General features: G+C 37.8%; 3 protein-coding genes across 11 annotated transcripts in view; 2 read left to right on the forward strand and 1 right to left on the reverse strand.

Annotated features, from left to right (window-relative positions):
- Window positions 1-2,936, forward strand: part of tulp4a (TUB like protein 4a) — a 28,564-nt gene extending 25,628 nt beyond the window's left edge. For all 5 annotated transcript variants that reach the window (XM_067482730.1, XM_067482729.1, XM_067482731.1 and 2 more), the window contains one exon: window positions 109-2,936. In XM_067482730.1, coding sequence (XP_067338831.1) covers window positions 109-225 — 117 coding nt within the window. In that variant the 3' untranslated portion in view covers window positions 226-2,936. The remainder of the gene's footprint in view (window positions 1-108) is intronic.
- A 1,403-nt stretch (window positions 2,937-4,339) lies between these two features.
- Window positions 4,340-11,607, forward strand: tmem181 (transmembrane protein 181). Of its 4 annotated transcripts, none has more exons than XM_067482735.1 (17): window positions 4,340-4,703; window positions 6,184-6,287; window positions 7,127-7,194; window positions 7,425-7,515; window positions 7,665-7,783; window positions 8,046-8,162; window positions 8,262-8,342; window positions 8,462-8,561; window positions 8,680-8,810; window positions 8,903-8,994; window positions 9,088-9,145; window positions 9,241-9,343; window positions 9,427-9,478; window positions 9,569-9,651; window positions 9,751-9,840; window positions 9,939-10,005; window positions 10,280-11,607. In XM_067482735.1, exons 1-17 carry the CDS (start codon window positions 4,570-4,572, stop codon window positions 10,362-10,364), a joined length of 1,575 nt encoding a protein of 524 aa, XP_067338836.1. In that variant the 5' UTR covers window positions 4,340-4,569; the 3' UTR covers window positions 10,365-11,607. The 4 variants fall into 4 exon arrangements, with proteins under 4 accessions (XP_067338836.1, XP_067338837.1, XP_067338839.1 ...); XM_067482736.1 differs by having other exon boundaries at window positions 10,283-11,607; XM_067482738.1 differs by having other exon boundaries at window positions 4,578-4,703; window positions 6,131-6,287.
- dynlt1b (dynein light chain Tctex-type 1b) lies at window positions 11,596-12,937 on the reverse strand. Of its 2 annotated transcripts, none has more exons than XM_067482741.1 (5): window positions 12,792-12,937; window positions 12,562-12,603; window positions 12,175-12,298; window positions 12,010-12,067; window positions 11,596-11,819 (listed from the first exon to the last, which is right to left on the reverse strand). In XM_067482741.1, exons 1-4 carry the CDS (start codon window positions 12,816-12,818, stop codon window positions 12,012-12,014), a joined length of 249 nt encoding a protein of 82 aa, XP_067338842.1. In that variant the 5' UTR covers window positions 12,819-12,937; the 3' UTR covers window positions 11,596-11,819; window positions 12,010-12,011. The 2 variants fall into 2 exon arrangements, with proteins under 2 accessions (XP_067338842.1, XP_067338841.1); XM_067482740.1 differs by having other exon boundaries at window positions 12,010-12,087.
- Window positions 12,938-14,852: the final 1,915 nt, after the last annotated feature.

Here is a 14,852-nt window from a genome sequence, read left to right on the forward strand (position 1 = left end):
TTATAAAATGCATCATTACACATAACTTAAGTATTTTAAATATAGTGTGCACAGGAAAACATTGTTAATAAGAGTACGTTTGTCTACCTTTTTCTTTTCTTGATCTAGGTGATGCAGTTTGGCAGGATTGATGGTAATGCCTACATACTGGACTTCCAGTATCCATTCTCTGCTGTGCAGGCTTTTGCAGTGGCTTTAGCCAATGTCACTCAACGCCTCAAATGAGATGTACCCTCACTACTTACCCTGAGTTATATCTGGGATTTAAATGCAATCTCTTGAAGGGACATTGTTGTTTCATTAGATGGGAATTAACTTGGATTTTGGAAAGAAGAGTGAAACCAGCTCTAGTCACAGAGGGAGATACAATCATGCTGCACTACACAATGCTGCCACTAGAGTTGGTGCAATAAGCATCGGGATGCATTTGCCAAGGATCCCCCCTCGGACTTACTCAGTTTGGCAGTCAGTGGCACCATGCAATGCATGTAGGGCCGAAAAGCTGAGCTTTGGTGATCATGCAAATAAATGCTGCTTTAGCTAGAAGCTTATAGAAATGATACTCTGTCAGTTAACTGAGAGAGGTCAAGGTGCAGTTTTCAAAAGAAGCAGCAGTAATACTTGAAAACCACACTCTGGAGATTAAAATTATTTTCCCAGAGCACACAGGTACTACTGGGCACTGAAATCCATTGCTGTATAAACCTTCAGTGAAACATGTATAACGTTATTATACTGCTTTTGCTTTTAGGATTTTGTTCAATTACTAAAAATGGTCAAGGGTAGGATAGTCTTTTATTTTTGCTTTTTACTGTTACTTTATTTCCATCTTGGCTTGAACTGAGGCTTTTATATACACACCATTTAGGAGCACTATTATTAGATCACACGTTTCACTGTTATGAAACGTGTGTGAATATTAAACACTTGGGGAAAGTCAAGAAGCAATTGAAGAAACAAGAAATACTATTGTTACATACATTTATTTATATGTACTTATTTTAATCAATTCAAATACAAATTACAACATTATTGTCCTTTTTTGTAATATACAGTCTTCATAACTAGTCAACGTGGGTTTCAACTTACAACTTTTTTTTTTTTTTAGGAGACAGATAGTTGAATTTGAAATTTTGCTGTGTAGCCTGGAATATTCAGGTGGGAGCAGTGCACAAAATAGCTTTGAATGATATCCCGTACTTGGTTAAGTATATCTACATATGGTGACATGGGCACAAAAGAAGTCACCAAGGCCTGGACTAAACATCTTAACCCTTGGCATGAAGTGATTTGTCACCTGCTGTCACTTCTGTGAAGTGTGTGTAGTTTGGGGCTGTCCCTGCTCTTTAAAGACCATCTGTAAGCAAGGTACAGGAAATATTTTTGTATGTGTCCCTAATGCCATTTCATACTCTTTTCAAAATTCATGTAAATACATTTCAGCCATATGTAAATGTTGTAAAGAGACTTGGTTGATTTGACAGATGTTTGTTTACACCTGTCTCCACTGTGTTCTAAAAGTTCAACTGAAATAAGTGTCATAGAAAATTTGAAGTCAGAATTCCAATGAAAGATGGAGCTTTTAAAAATCAGTTCATTCAGTAAGCTGACACTAAATTATGAAAGTTAAGTTTATTTATTTATTTTTTCAGGAAGTGAGGACTGTGTTCATATTGAAATAAAGACTGAGCAGGACCAGCTATTAGGAGTGTGGGCTGGGATGAATTATTAGAAACACTGCAAATATTTGTAATAGTGTAAAAGGTAGACAAAATAACAATAAAAGCATTAATATTTGATAACAATAAATAGGTGTGATCAGAGTTACACCAAACATTTGTGCCAAAATATGTGTTAAGATTTAAAGTCAGACTAAATGTACCTACAGGGAAGAGTAACCTAATTCTAGGTATAAAGAAAACTTCTAAAAAGACCAGCTGTGTTATGGTCTCTGAAGTCTTGAGATTATGTACTTTAGTGTGATCCTTCCGTAACATTATGAGATGTGTATCAGAGGGGGAGTTGTAGGGATAAAAAAAATAACATTTAAGTCTTTACATATCTTAAAAATGAAAGAACATAAGCATGTCATAAAGAAAATACCCATCTTTTTGTGTTAATTGTGCAATATTTTCTTAGGGGGAAAAAATCCTTTGTCATCACTTTTGACCAGTTTGTTACTGTTTAGGTTCAGCATCTTGTTGCTGGTCTGTATATTTTAATTTATAAGCTTATTTCCTAAAGGAGATATAGTATCTATACATACTGTATATTGTAAAGTTTTCTCTGACATCTGTTTGTGCTGATAAGTTTGTTACAAGTGTAGACAAAATTTTAAGATTGGAATAGATGGGTTGGGTTGTGTTGCATTGGGGGGGATTGGGGTGGGTGGGAAATGGTCAAAATTTCAGTGTTTGTGAAGTTTGCATTGGTTGGAAAAGATGTGAATGAGTAAGTGCCCAGTTTAGTGTAGTTGGTAGACTAGTTTTGTGGAGTGTAACTGTCAACTCAAGGTGTGTCTGTATTCAACTGTGCAGTCTACCACTCCAATCAGTGTTAAATCTAATATCTTCAAATGTGTTTGTGTGTGTGTGGTCATGGCTTCTCACACAGACAGACATACAACCACATCATTCACATGAGTTCACAACTCTGAGCTGCTGAGTTCATGTTCAGAATTGCCTATGGACTTAGGTCAAGGATTCACTTTAACTTGATTTTCTGAGATGACCTGTTGTAGATATGGTAGGGTTTGGCTTTTCTTTAGAAACGATATGTGATTTGTATATGTAGATTAAAATGACAAAAACACTTGAAAAAAGTTTGATTTGGTGACTGAACGTTTATAGTGAATGAATAGTAAGGCATGCCATGTAAATTATTTTATAACTGTATATGTCACGCATCTTTTGAATAAAATGTCATTGTTTCAGATAGATACTGGTTGTTGTCTTGTTTAATACAACAAATGTACAACCCCAATTCCAAAGAAATTGGGATGTTGATTTTGGGAAGATTTTGATATTATATACTCTAGATGGTAGGATCTTCAAAATCTTCACAAATTTACATTGAGGAACATTTTTCTAAAATTGTTCCACAATTTCTAGATGCAGTTTGTCACAGATTGGTGAACCTCTGCCCATCTTTACATTTGAGAGACCGTGCATCTCTGAAATGTTGTTTTTATACACAGTCATGTTACTAACATGCCAGTTGCCAGTTAACCTAGTTAGCTGTCAAAAGCTCCTCCATTTGTTTTTGATTTATGGCAGTTACTTTTCCAGCCTTTTGTTGACCCTCTTCCAACTTTTTTGAGCTGTGTTGCTGCCATCAAATTCAAAATGTAATAATAATATAATAAAAGAATATTTTCCATGAAATGGGAACATTTTTCAGTTTCAACATTTGATATGTGGCTTATGTTCATTGTGAATAAAATATGAGTTGATGAGATTTGCAAATCATTGCGTTCCATTTTCATTTACGTTTTCACATCTTCACAACTTTTTTGAAATTGGGGTTGTATTATTATTAAGAAGTTATATTGTTCAAACACGAGTTCTTCTGGATTACATATCGTAAACATAAACTTACTGTCAGATGAATAAATATGAAATAAAATGTTGATATAATTATGGTTGTGAGTTATCGCAACCTATGCATAAACATAATAAAATAAAGAAACATGGTAAAGACAAAATAATCCACATTTTGAACAAAACACTCACGCTGTATTTAGGCTACTTTTTAAAAATATGGTTTAACTTTCATTGCTTTCAGAGCCTTTGCATGTCCATTGGAAAGGACCTTAATCATATATCAATATTTTAGCCACTGGTAATATTTAAAGTTTAAGTTATGATAAAAATGTGGGAACGTTGCTTACAGCACAATAAAGGACAAAGTGGTGTCATGACAATGAAGGAAAACTTAAGACCTAAGCAGAATTCAGATACACTGAATTTTTGCACTATACCAGGGCCCTAGAGCCATCATTAACTTCATTAATAATAACTATTTTCGTAGATTTAAAACCATTTCTGAAATGTATAAAAATGAGAATAATCCAAGTAGAGTTGTGTAATATTACATCTAGCGATGAGTATTATCAAAGGCTGAGATAACAGGTGAGTTTATACACTCACTGGCCACTTAGGTTCACCTGCGCAATCTATTGCAACCCAGCACCGCAGTTCTGCTATGAATTCTACTTTTAAAGGTTATAAGGGGCCAAAACAGAATCACGTCTTAATATTTAAAGACACTGTATTTTAACTGTCTCTGTCCACCGTGGTCTCTGTTGTCTCTGTCCGTGGTGCTGAACACATCATTTGACTCTCCTCTCCATGTGTGGGCTGTGTGCGCCCGCCCACTCATCGGATTTTTTTTTCAACCGCTTTTTGTTTGGGTTTTTTTCTATCCTTGAACCGACACAATTAAAACAGCTTCGGATGCACTTTCGATCAAACATCGGAACAATAGAGACGCATCACCGCGCTGTTCTTCTAAAGGACGCGGATTGTTTCCCCATCGCCATTTTCAGCCGCCACACAGATCCGAATAGTCATGGACACAGACTACTCGACTGGCTTGGAAACCCCCCTGTACAGTGAGCTGAAATATTTCTGCAGGAAGATACAGGAGGCCTACAATGAGCTGAAGGAGGACCTGACACCTTACCGAGATGATCGCTTTTACAGGTGGGTCTATGTACACAGTGGAAAATGCTTTATTCTACTGCGTTGTGCATCCAGGCCATCTTGTGCTATATGAATGATTAAACAACTCGCTTCCTACAGCCCAACAGCTGTCATCTTAGAGGCCTAGTGTGGTATAATGGTAGACGCAAACAAACGTGTTCACCGCTAAAATGTATTAGTTACTTGTCAGTTCGGTTTCCTTTCCTTATATCGTAGATTAAAGACAAGCGTGAGCGTCAATATGTAGAATAAATCAAGATAATGTAAGACCTTATCACTTAAAATGAGAAAATGTTCTGATGCATATTCTCAATATGCAGACTACTAACATTTCGTTACATCAAAGGTAACAAGTGTTACCACTCATGGGGATTTTACCGTACATCTGCATTTGATGGTCGTCGTTCCTAGATTACGAAATAAATTCAGTCTTTCACTTCGCTCATTAAAAAGCGAGAGGCTGCGCATGCGCAGATTATCTTTTCATACAGATTCGAATTAAAGCATGGCAAGATTAGTTGATTAGTGGTCTGCATGGCACAGACGAAGACACATAAAATTAAAATGACACACAGTGACTATAAACAGACACAAATTAACCCTAAATTGACACAAGGTCTCTCAGACATGGGCATAATATGACTACAAATAGCCTACACATACAATTACTATAAGGAAACATAAAATCAGGTGCAGAAGGGCACCGCGAGATTACAAACAACTGCTGAGATCAAAAACCATCACAGAAAAAACATAATGCAATATGACCATAAACAAAAAACCCTTTTGAAATCGATTTAAATAAAAATCACAAAGATGCAATAATAATAAAGAATATGCAAAAACAATTAAAGAAGTATTTTGCGTCTCTTTGGGTGTCCTCCTTACCTGTCACAGCCCAAAGGGACCGTTTAAACATTCATGTCTTAACACCCTAAGCTTTTTAAATACAATAAATCACTTGTTGGCTAATTGTAGAACCGAGTAATTTTATGGCATCTGAAGAGGGAGTTGTTCCATACTCAGGTACCAGAAGTGCCCTTTTACCCACGCTGACATCACGTGATGTAGTCCCGCCCATTTGATTACGTCCCAGTCCAGTTGTCGCAGACTGACGTTGGTGTACGGATGTGGATTCAGTGCGAAAAAGCAAGTTTTTTCCTCGCTACCGAGACCGCAAAACGAGAGAAATGGAGTTGTAAGTGTGACGTTTATTCAGCGGATAAACTAGAGATGTGTTACTGGTGTTTAAATGTGTCGGGACAAGAGTTAAAACCGCTGTGTTTGCGTTTCCTTGCCATCTGTTTCTGCTAGCATGAAGTACCTTAGCATGTAAGCTACGAATGCTTACATATCCGCACCCACATTGTTGACCACAGTACAAATATTACCTGCCAGGTTTTGTTTGTCATACTTTCTCCTCGTAGGGCTGGTGATTGCCTAGTTTGTGTTAACCCTAACGAGTGTCTCCCTGTGACAGACTGGCCCCCATGCGGCTCTACACCCTGTCTAAAAGGCAATTTGTCTTGGTCTTCGTTGTGTTCCTGATGTGCTTCGGCCTCACAGCCATTATTGGAATTGCAGGTACATGCCCAGGTCCAGGTACATGAGCAGGTCCAGAGTCACAGTTACTACAACACAGACATTAGGCTTTTTAGATACAGAGGATATGAGTGAATCATCGGGACTGATCACCACTTATTAAGCTTATTATCAATAACTCTGAAAACATGAGTTTTACTCTGCTCCTTTATGGTGCTCTAGTGGCTTTCAACCTTCCACATTATTGCTAAGCACAGCTTTGGAAGCAGAAAAACATCTGTGACCTTCAGTATTCAATTTCTAGAAACCATTAACAATAACCATGAGCTTTCCAACAGAACAAGTAAAGCAGACATTATAAGAATAAATGAAAGCGTATTTAATTTTTTTCTTAACATGTTACATAATCAGGGCATGAAAAACATTTGTTAAACTTGTTAAATACACCATAGTTACTGGCAGAAGAAAAAGACAAATACATGTTGATAAAGTTACCTGTGTGAACACACTCTTGCACTATGTAGTACTGCAGTACATGCAGTGAGCATGAACATATTCTTCCCTAGGTATTCACATTTCTAGGTGTAATTTATCTGCTACTTACAGTTTGACAACAACCTCTTTTAGTAAAAATTGAGAACACTTTTTAGTAGCGATATGTTTTTTTTTATTACTGTATTAGCATCCAGGCACTCTTGCTTTAATAAAACTATGAAAGCAGCCATAATTATGCTTATTGATTGCAGATTAATTTCAAAAAGGGCATCTAAGGTGCATGATATCGAGGGATGTGTACATTAGTCCACATGTTTGCAGACATGACCTGTGCATATTTATTTTTACTTTCAAAAAGCTTGTTTGTGTTTTCTTCATTTTTGTAGGTCCTAGGATTGTTGTTGAACAGGAGTACAATGGTGATCAGCTGCTTGTAAAAAATGTCTCAGTTAAGGTAAGACATTTCTAAGGCAAAAAGGTGTGTATTGTAAGTTGTGTGCTAGTTTTGGCTGCCTGACATTTGGTCTTGATGGGACATTTGGAAAAATGTTTACCTTTTGTACTCATCCAAGTTCTTATTTAAAACCAAACGTTAAGCAATTCATCTGATACTAAATAAAAACTGGTAAACAAGTCTACAAGTAATGTCTTTTAAGTACAGATATCATTCATTTTGTCTTTCAGACTGGGCCCTTCAAACTGGATTCTTTTCCCCTCACCACCTACCACCAGCAGCTATGGCTCACCTGTGTGATGCAGGTTGAAAACAGCAATAGTAAGACCATTTAGGGAGCAACAGAAAAGAGCTGTTTGACAGTTGAATGTTAAAGATTTCCACAGACTGTCAAATAGCTTTCTCCCTTGATTATTAGCAAAAACACTTGGCTTTGGTTAATAACATGTTGTTCTTGCTGTATATGCCAGTGGGAGACTTCCAGCAGCCATTCGAGATCAACGTTGAGCTAAAGGGAGTCATGCAGGACGCCAGTGTAAAGCACATAAACAATGTGCACCAGAAATCACGAACGCTTCACTGTGGGGCTGTAAGTGTCAATCACCAACCCAGACATTTTATTGCCACAGCACACTAGATTCTCATTAATCGTTTAGTCAGATATCAGAAACCACCACAGCAGTATGTGTTCATTATATGGTATGAATGACACTGTAGAAGTGATTGCAGTGTCATAATTGCATTATTATGTTGCATATGCAGATGAAAGTGACATTTCCAATTAATTTTTAAGTATCTTGGATTGCTAATTAGGCTGAGTAATACCACCTTCTTTTTTTCTCTCCGTACAGAAATGCGACGAGATCATTGTGCTTCATTTAGGCTACCTGAACTACACCCAGTACCAGGTGATAGTCAGCTTCAAGGGACTTGAAAATATCACATATGAAATCAAGGTCAAGTTTGTGGTAGGTGACACACCTTTTTTTTCTTTCCTATTGCTGCACTTCTCACAGTCGCTCACTATCTTAAACTCTTTGTTGTTCTTATTCTCATAACCTCATCAGTGGAAAACCTACAATCCCACCTTCTCACAAGTAGAAATCTGGTTCCGGTTTGTCTTTGTAGTGTTGACCTTCATGGTGACGGTAAGATCAAAGTCTTCTTCATCTAAACTAGTTTCACATATGTCCAAGCTGAAAATCTGGGAGGGAAAAATACTTTTTCCAGGATGTAGCATGATTAATATTATCTCTGCATATTGCAGTGTATGTTTGCACACTCACTGAGGAAATTTTCAATGAGAGACTGGGGCATAGAACAGAAATGGATGTCAATACTGCTCCCATTGCTGCTACTGTATAATGGTAAGTTTCAATATTCTTGCTACATTTTACCTTTAATTCAAACATAGGTTTTTGCCATGTACAATCTCAACAGCCTACTGTATAATTTTAAGGTTGTTTTGTTGTGTTTACTGTTCAGATCCATTCTTCCCACTGTCATTCCTGGTGAACAGCTGGTTTCCAGGGACATTGGATGCTTTCTTTCAGGCTCTCTTCCTGTGTTCTCTGCTCCTTTTCTGGCTCTGTGTTTACCATGGCATCAGGGTACAGGTCAGTCTCGTTTTTATTTCCATATTTTAATGTTTTCAGTGATTTATTGTAGTTAGGATTCTTACGTCAGTTGTTTGATTTTGTTTCCACAGGGTGAGCGGAAATGCCTGACATTTTACCTGCCAAAGCTGATCATTGTAGGTCTTCTGTGGCTCTCTGCAGTTACACTGGGCATATGGCAAATGTAAGTCTGACTTAACTGGCCACAACTTGTGTAATTCAAACTGTGAATTGCATCAAGAATTAAACGATATATTCCTTTTTCTTGAATTTGCAGTGTCAATGAACTCCAGGATCCCACCTATCAGTATAAAGTGGACATAGTTAATTTTCAGGTGAGACTGTTATGCTTTAAAGGCACTATAAATGAACCTAGGGTATATGTCTTGATTTGCTCAGCAGTAAATACAAGTCTCGTGTCTTTTCCCAGGGTATGAAGGTTTTCTTCCTGATTATAGTTGTCCTCTACATTCTCTATCTGATTTTTTTGATCATCCGAGCTTGTTCTGAATTAAAGAACATGCCTTACTCAGGTATCACAACACACTACTCTTTATTTAATTTAACTGTACTTTTTACTTTGATGACATTAATGTGCTGTGTTTAAAATCACTAGATCTCCGTCTGAAGTTTCTGACTGCTCTGACGTTCGTTGTTCTTGTCATTAGGTACGTTTATGGGGGGGCAGCAAGATTTACAGGCATCAAGATGTTTGGAAAGTTTAATTTAATTTAATCATGTTTAATTTAAACTTCCAGCATGGTCATCCTCTACCTGAGGTTTGGTGCCAAGGCTCTTCAAGACAATTTTGTGGCTGAATTGTCCACTCATTACCAAAACTATATCCTTTGAGCAGTTTATTTACCACAATTTCACTTTAAATATACTATGTGAGATAAGATGCTTTAAGTAAGAAATTATTCCTTAATTCCAAACATACCAGCTGAATTTTTATCCTTCTATGGCCTACTAAACTTTTACTTGTATACATTAGCATTTGTGTATTCCCCTTCCAAAAATGCTCTGTACGGTAAGATAGAAAAGCCATTACTAATTTTAAGCTTTCTCTTTTCTGCAGTACATAATGACCTAATGTATCCATGCACCTGATTTTGTCTAATTTTCTAGATTCCCAGTTGAAGGATAATCCAGCTTTCTCCATGCTGAATGACTCTGATGATGAAGTTATATATGGGTAAGTATGTATTCACTATAATCTGAGTAATATGGCAAATATTTCAAGTATATTGTACAACTCATAGCTTCTATAATATAGCCAGCAGTTGTTTTAGTAATTTAAGATAAGCTAAATTGTGACCGTGAGCTGTTGAGGATTCGTGCACAGCAGAGTCGGTGGTTTGATCCCCGATTCCTCCTGACCACGTTCTTGCTCCTCAAACTTTAGCAGGTAATATTCAGTGTAAACATGATCTACATGACTCCATTGATGTTTCTTTGTCTTTTTGAAGCAGCGATTATGAAGATATGCCTTTACAAAATGGACGCGCTATCAAAGCAACTGCTAAGTACCAGGATGAGAGTGACAGTGACTGATGGATCTCTTGACTGCTCCACTTCTCCATCCCTGCTGGAAAGTATGAGAACACATTGAAACAAACTACCATGTTTATGTGTAAATAAAGAGTATTTGCATTAAAAATATATAATAATGATGTACTGTAAGTGTACATAAGAATATTTTTAAAAAGAGAAGTTCCACATCTACTGAATGTACTGTAATTTTACTGCAAGTTGAGTAGCCTCTGAAATGTTTTCCTTCATTGTTTATACTGTTGTCGCATTGAAAACAATAGAAACAATCACTGATGTTAAATAACTATTTCTACCAGGTTTTTTAGTAATACCAAGCATTTCATCACAGCCTGGTGGTTAAAGCAGATTAGGGGAAGTGCTAATATTAATGCTTTTTCTTAAACTACTGTTGTCTCCTTGTACTCATGTAGTTTTTGCCATTCCTTTCTGCTCTCTAAGAGTTTGAGAATAAAGAGAATACATATATGTGGCCAAAGCTGAGTAAAATTATACTTATGGTAGAAAGTAAAAGCTTATGCTGCAGTGACTGCACATTAGCAGTACACTGTAGCTTACCAGCACTGATATGACTTAAGTGCCTAAACAGTGTTGGCTGTCTCCTCATTATCCTCAGACATGTTTTACAGAACTTAAAGAGAGCCTTAACTGGAGTTACCAGTGATTTCATGCTACTAGTCTTACCAATTTTTCCATTGGAAAGCAGCTTTGTGATTGCACTTGTTCATTACTTGTATTTATTTTGCCAAAAAGTGATATTTAACTATGTAATATCTTGGATAGAAAAACAATTTCTTGAATTTCGCATTTACTTTTAATGAACAGACATTTCTAATTACACTACAAGTGGCCAAATATATTTTGCCTCAAGTTGAATGTTATTTTAAGGATTTTTTTTTTTTTGCCAAAATTATATTGCTTTGATGTGAGATTTGTGACCCTTTTGTTTTGTAAAACTGGAGTTTATGGACAACAACAACTAAACAAATATCTATATCTCACCATGTATTCTACTCAAGATTGTGCCTTGTCTTTACATCACTATTTTCTTCTAAGTGGGCTGCATTCCTAAGTGTATAAATACTTTCACATAAATTAAGACACTGTTTATGCAGCTTATGGTTTTTAAGGTATTAGTATGGTGAAATGTTAAAAGTATTTTTTGTTTGTTTGTTTCATGAGAAGCTGTACATGTATAAGATTCTGTCATTTAATGTTTAAATAAAGTAAATAATTTGCAGTTTTACATGTTTTAATCTGTTACAACTAACAAAAGCATTACAGTTTATTCAAAGTTAGTAAAGATGACCAAACATAACAATCTATTTCCCAAAATTACAAAAAGTACCATTGTAAATTTTAACACTTGAGGAACACTGCAGTAGGTTCAGATGGACAGCCCAAAAACACTGACGATACAGTACATGGATTTGTTTTCCCATTTCACTGCACAGCTTCCTGTTAGATGAAATCCACAGTAGATTAAGTGACAGATTAAGTATTGCATTTACACATTTACATTCTAGACAGTATTGACTGTTTCTGTCAGTAAAACCTTTAACAAATAATTTAAGATTGTCACACATTTCTTAGAGCATATTTGAGAGAACAAGAACACTGTTTTTTTTAGTTTCTTTTTTAAATTTACCATCAGTAGAGTTGTCCCAGAAGCATGTGCTGGCTGTCTGCAAGCCTGCTCCGTTCTTCTGCATTATGATACAAGTTACTATGAGAACACAAATACACATTAGCTGTCTTTTAATATAATGGTCAAAGCATAAAAACAAACTATGTCTGAGGCAGCACAACATACCAATATATTTGAAAGGCTTTCCCATCTTGCTGAGTTGACTGAGGCACTGCTCCACTATACTGGTGGTCCACTGGTTCACTCTGCTGTGCTGGTAGGTATTTTTTCCTATGGCTGTTTCTACTGACTACAGAGACAATGTGGTTAAGGTTGTGTCTAATTAAATAACCAGTGATCAACGCAAACACGTATAAATATTTGAAATTAAGATTAAAAACTGTTTTACGGCTTAAATTCTGTGGGCACAGTTTTGCACGGTCCCTAGCAACCGTCACGGTGTCCTTAGCGACAAGGGAGTAGCTAAAAACAAAGTTGCTAACAGGTGGCACGAACGAACCTCTAAAACTTTTTGGATACGTCGAAAAGCCCCCAAACTGCGTTTCCACTTACCTCTTTTATTACTTTGCTTACATCTTCGACGACGAACCCAGTCTGCCAAAGATGAGAAATAGAACAGAACCGTTTAAGCTAACCAAGCGACGATGCAGCTCGCTGTCCACTCTCCGCTGAACCGCGTAGGTTATGTTTCAGCTACAAGCTTTAAAAAGCTAACGTTACATTTAAACACATGCTTACGTAGCAATATCCGCGCATTAACCACTCTAGCGCATCAAACCCACCTCTTCCTTCGTTTGATATTCGTCCATGGTTCTTTTTTCTAACAGTCGCTCTGTGTTTCACCAGCTACGGAAGCTCCGATGACACCGCGTCTGTCAGTGACGACGGTTACGTTTGGAACCCGAGTTTCTATGACTCTGATGCGCAGCCTTCTATGCTGTAGCATAATGGCTCGATCCCTGTGCGCATTGTGTGGCCTTTTTATCATTTAACAGCTTTCAGTTGAAGACATATTCACATATTTAAAATATCTACAATTCAATTCTGACTATCCGTAATGTGATTTCCAGATATCTTTAATTACATCATGACTAGTCAACTTTTAAATTACAGATATCTTGAATGACATTTTGACAAGTCATAATTTCATTTAAAGATATCTTTAATTTGGTACACTTACAAAATATCTTTATTATGTTTTTTGATGTCTCAAACTAAGATTTATTAGTTACATATATTTGATAAGCTGGCTTTCCGGAACTAAATTGTTTAAATGGACATGGTTGTAACATATACTTCATTAATATTGAATCAGCGTCAGTAGAGTTGCAGGTCAGGTTAGATTTTTATTTCGTGATTGTTAGTGTCTTTGTTCAATGACTCATTATAAATACAGTGAAACATGTTCCACATGTTGATTTGGAAAGTGTTTTTTTACGCCGCAACCCTCCCATTTTTTGTCTGGGCTCGGGACCGACATCAAGGTCGCCCTTGGTGACTGGGTGGGGCCACACCTGGTGTAGGTGCTGACAGGCTACCTTATTATGCCTGCTAGCCTCTTTTTGCAGATGTTGTAGGTGTCACAGCCACATGGAAGCTGGCTGAAACAGTGTAAAGTGCCATTCCTGTGAAGGGGAGGGCCACATAGCTGACCCCGGTATATCAGGAAGAACTTGCAAGGGATGTGGATGACCTGGCCATCTGTACAAGGGGCTGCCCAGAGAGGAAATGGTCCTTTGCGGAAATAGCAAACGGGGCTTGGTGGTGCTGGAACAGTGGACGAGTGGAAGCATGTGACCGATGTGGAGGTGGGGATGCAGATGAAAAGCAGCGGAGAGCCGAGCAGGTGCAGCAAAGGAGGACCGATCTTTATCTGAGTATGCAGCTGTTGGGTCATCTGGCCTATAAACCACAGAGGAAGGGACAGTGGAAGGAGGGAAGCTGGGAGGCCTCAGCTCTGGTAAGGATTCCTTGGTCAGCTCTATCCAGGCCTCACCGGATGACACTGCTGCAGCAATGATGAAAAAGGCGCATCGGGGCTGATTGTGACGAGAAGGCAGGGTGTGATATGGCGGGGGTCAGAAAAAGGGTAAAAGGGTTGAGGGCGACAGGGGAATTTGAAGCAGACGGATTGACAGAAGAGCAATAGAGTTTTGCATTGAGAGCAGATCCATGTACAACGGTGCCAGAGACATCATCCATACTGGGAGATTCAACAATAGACATTTGGGTTGGACTTCATCTTTTCCCCAGATATGCTATTGCTCCCCACACTGCTGAAACGGAGCAGGAGGTGTTGGAGGAGCAACATAGAGGCACCTCTGTTGTATCGTGCTCATGGGTCGAATATATGGAGGAAATAGAGGGATATGAGGGGAGACAGTCTTTGAGCTCTGGGGACTGTTAAAGAGACTTCTGAGGAAAACATTTTCGGTGTCGAATGAACTCAGTAAGTGTTGTTTCTTACATTTAATGTAAGAGGGATGCGTGACCCTTTGAAGAGGGCTACAGTTTTCAGTCATATTAAGGATTTGAAATTGTCTGTAGTGTCGTTGCAAGAAGTGCACGTGAGGGTTTAGAAGGAAGCTGCGAGGTTTGGTGGGAAGGATTGTTGGGTGCCATGGATTTGGTGGAAGAGGGCCGGGTTTTACGGCCACCGGTGCTGGGCGCCAGCTGGAGGAATTCCAGAGAGTAAGAGCAAAGCCCAGGTTTTTTGGGGGCTTGTAGACATTTGGAGTTGAGTGAAAATTTGAATGCACAGTTTCATGACAGACAGCATGGTAGAGGGGGTCTTGAAGCACTACCATGTTTTTTTTTGTTTTGTTTTTTAAAGAGATGCAGAA

Source organism: Channa argus, chromosome 17 (genome assembly GCF_033026475.1).
Source record: "Channa argus isolate prfri chromosome 17, Channa argus male v1.0, whole genome shotgun sequence".
Classification (NCBI taxonomy): Eukaryota; Metazoa; Chordata; class Actinopteri; order Anabantiformes; family Channidae; genus Channa; species Channa argus.

What these genes read in the sequence shown, in the direction of transcription:
- tmem181 (XM_067482735.1), top strand. Translation starts at nt 4,570, where the DNA reads ATGGACACAGACTACTCGACTGGCTTGGAAACCCCCCTGTACAGTGAG. An exon ending in GCAGGTTGAAAACAGCAATA is followed by an intron (nt 7,516 to 7,664) that starts GTAAGACCATTT and finishes TGTATATGCCAG; the next exon opens with TGGGAGACTTCCAGCAGCCA. An exon ending in ACACTGGGCATATGGCAAAT is followed by an intron (nt 8,995 to 9,087) that starts GTAAGTCTGACT and finishes TTGAATTTGCAG; the next exon opens with TGTCAATGAACTCCAGGATC.
- dynlt1b (XM_067482740.1), bottom strand. Translation starts at nt 12,818, where the DNA reads ATGGACGAATATCAAACGAAGGAAGAG. An exon ending in AATATCAAACGAAGGAAGAG is followed by an intron (nt 12,604 to 12,791) that starts GTGGGTTTGATG and finishes CATCTTTGGCAG; the next exon opens with ACTGGGTTCGTCGTCGAAGA. An exon ending in AAAGCCTTTCAAATATATTG is followed by an intron (nt 12,088 to 12,174) that starts GTATGTTGTGCT and finishes GTGTTCTCATAG; the next exon opens with TAACTTGTATCATAATGCAG.